The following is a 2,093-nucleotide window of genomic DNA, read 5'->3' on the forward strand; positions in this document are numbered from 1 at the left end:
CTAAACCTGGAGGAGATTCAGGTGGCCACCAGCCAAGGGGGGGGAGGGGGGGGGTGGGGGGGGAGGATGAAAATCAGATGAACAAGAGAAGAGAAAGAGGAGGAGGGGGTGGGGCGAGGGCTGACCAGGGGGACCAGAGCAAGTTGGAGGAAGGCATCATCATCTCAAGCAGCTCGACGTAGGTTACCCACCTGAGGAGAATTAGCAGAAGTTAAGGACAAGGACGAGGACGAGGACGAGGACGAGGACGAGGACGAGGACGAAGGATAGAGGAACGGTAGGAATTGGAAAAGGGTTTCGACGAGGACGAGGACGAGGACGAGGACGAGGACGAGGACGAGGACGAGGACGAGGACGAAGGATGAGGACGAGGATGAAAAGGGTTTCGAACTGCGTTGCAGATTGAGGGAGGAGAGTGAGAAGAGGAGGGGAGGGAAAGGGAGGGGGAAGGGGAGGGAGCCAACTTTGTGTCCATCACTTCCTCCGGGTTCGGTTTCAGCTCGACGTCCTTGACCTGAAGTGAGAGTTTCAGTCTTGCACGCCTCCTCATGCTCGATGACCTGGATGAAGAGGATGTAATCGATTTCATGCTCTCCCCTGAAACATCTTCAGTTTCTCTACCTCCTCCTCCTCTCCACCTCTCGCCCTCTCCTCCTCCTCCTCCCTTCTCCCATGCTCCTTGATCCTCTCCCTCATCCCCACCCTTCCCTTCATCTACCAGGGAGAAGCTGGTCCGTGAGTGACAACATCAGCAGCCTGTCCCTCTTCGTCAGTCTCCTTCTCCTCCCTCCCTCCCTCCCTCCCTCCCTCCCTCCCTCCCTCCCGCTCACCCAGTAGTGCAGACGTGTAAGGAACTTGAAGTCTTCGATCGGAACTTGAGAAGGAGAAATTCCAAGCTCGTGCTGTGTGCCATGGTCAATCATCTCCTCCTCCCCTCCCTCATTCCTGCTCTCTGCCTCCTCTCCTCTAAACTTCTCTTCGTCCCTTCTCCCCTGCTTCCTTCACCTCCCCTCCTCTCCTCATCCTTCGCCTCCTCCACACCTCAAGTTTGCGAACGGCCGCGCGCTTGACCCCCGGCACGTCTCCTCGCTTCACTTCTTCAGGCCCGTCAACCTGCGACGGCTCAATAGGACGACAGAGACAGGGCGAGGGGAGGAAGGAGGATAGAAGAGGCGCAAGAAGAGGAAGACAAGAAGGGCGGACAGGAGGGCGAGCAAAAGAAGCAGGAGCAGGAGCAGGAGCAGGAGCAGGAGCAGGAGCAGGAGCAGGGAGCAGGGAGCAGGGAGCAGGGAGCAGGGAGCAGGGAGTACTTCAGAGGGCTGGTAGCCAAAGAGAGGGTGGGAACAGCAGGTGTTGGTCCAAACGCCTGGGAAGGTAATCTTCTCCTTGGCTCGCTGCCTAACCGTCAGCCTCCATCGGCCCGCCAGTGACGCGAGCAGACCTGCTGGAGGAGGAGCTCTCCCTTGTCGTTGAAGAGGAACACCGAGAACGCGCGGTGAAGTTTGCCCCTCGGTCGCTCCGGGCAGAAGATGTGCGACTCGTACTTGTTGTCGTGACCTCGCACACTGTGAGCTGAAGACGTTCAGCTGCCCTCCGGCTCTCACCGACTATCTTGTCCTCCATGTCCAGTAGCACGCACTCGTCCTTGTGCATAAAGTCCAGCTGCGACATTCCAGCTCCCTCCCATACCTGCCGCCAATGTCACCCTCGACTCGCTAGAGCAAGCCCATGAACCGTCGGCGCGCTCATCCTGTGACAGGAAACGAGGCTGAGGATAGGAACTCGTCAGTATGACATGCCATTTCCTCGTTTCTCCCTTCCTCCTCTCCTTTTATTGCCCTTCCACGCTACACGACCTCTTGCCTGACCTCCTATCCTCTCTTCTTTCAACTTCACAGTCTTCCTTCGTTTTCTTGTTGTATGGGTCCCATGAAAGCTCCTCTCCCCTATCGATTTGTATGCATATCTCCTCTCCTGTGTTGGTCGTCAACCTCCAGGTTTCTTAGAATCACATTCCTTCATCTTGCACATCCTCTTCTCACATTGTCTCGTCTCCCCTTCTCTGTCCCTTCCCCATCTATCCCCTCCCCTCC

At 57.0% G+C, this 2,093-nt stretch overlaps 1 protein-coding gene across 1 annotated transcript; it reads right to left on the reverse strand.

Moving 5' to 3' along the window:
* Positions 1 to 73: 73 nt before the first annotated feature.
* On the reverse strand, positions 74 to 1,770 carry GUITHDRAFT_91318 (isopentenyl diphosphate isomerase; the record flags this gene model as incomplete). Its single annotated transcript, XM_005817686.1, has 10 exons — positions 1,735 to 1,770; positions 1,605 to 1,689; positions 1,442 to 1,557; positions 1,311 to 1,394; positions 1,042 to 1,113; positions 831 to 902; positions 719 to 756; positions 561 to 597; positions 465 to 514; positions 74 to 191 (listed from the first exon to the last, which is right to left on the reverse strand). The coding sequence occupies exons 1-10, from the start codon at positions 1,747 to 1,749 to the stop codon at positions 74 to 76; spliced, it is 687 nt and encodes a 228-aa protein (XP_005817743.1). The 5' UTR covers positions 1,750 to 1,770.
* Between the last annotated feature and the right edge of the window lie 323 nt (positions 1,771 to 2,093).

Source organism: Guillardia theta (genome assembly GCF_000315625.1).
Source record: "Guillardia theta CCMP2712 unplaced genomic scaffold GUITHscaffold_674, whole genome shotgun sequence".
Taxonomy (NCBI): domain Eukaryota; class Cryptophyceae; order Pyrenomonadales; family Geminigeraceae; genus Guillardia; species Guillardia theta.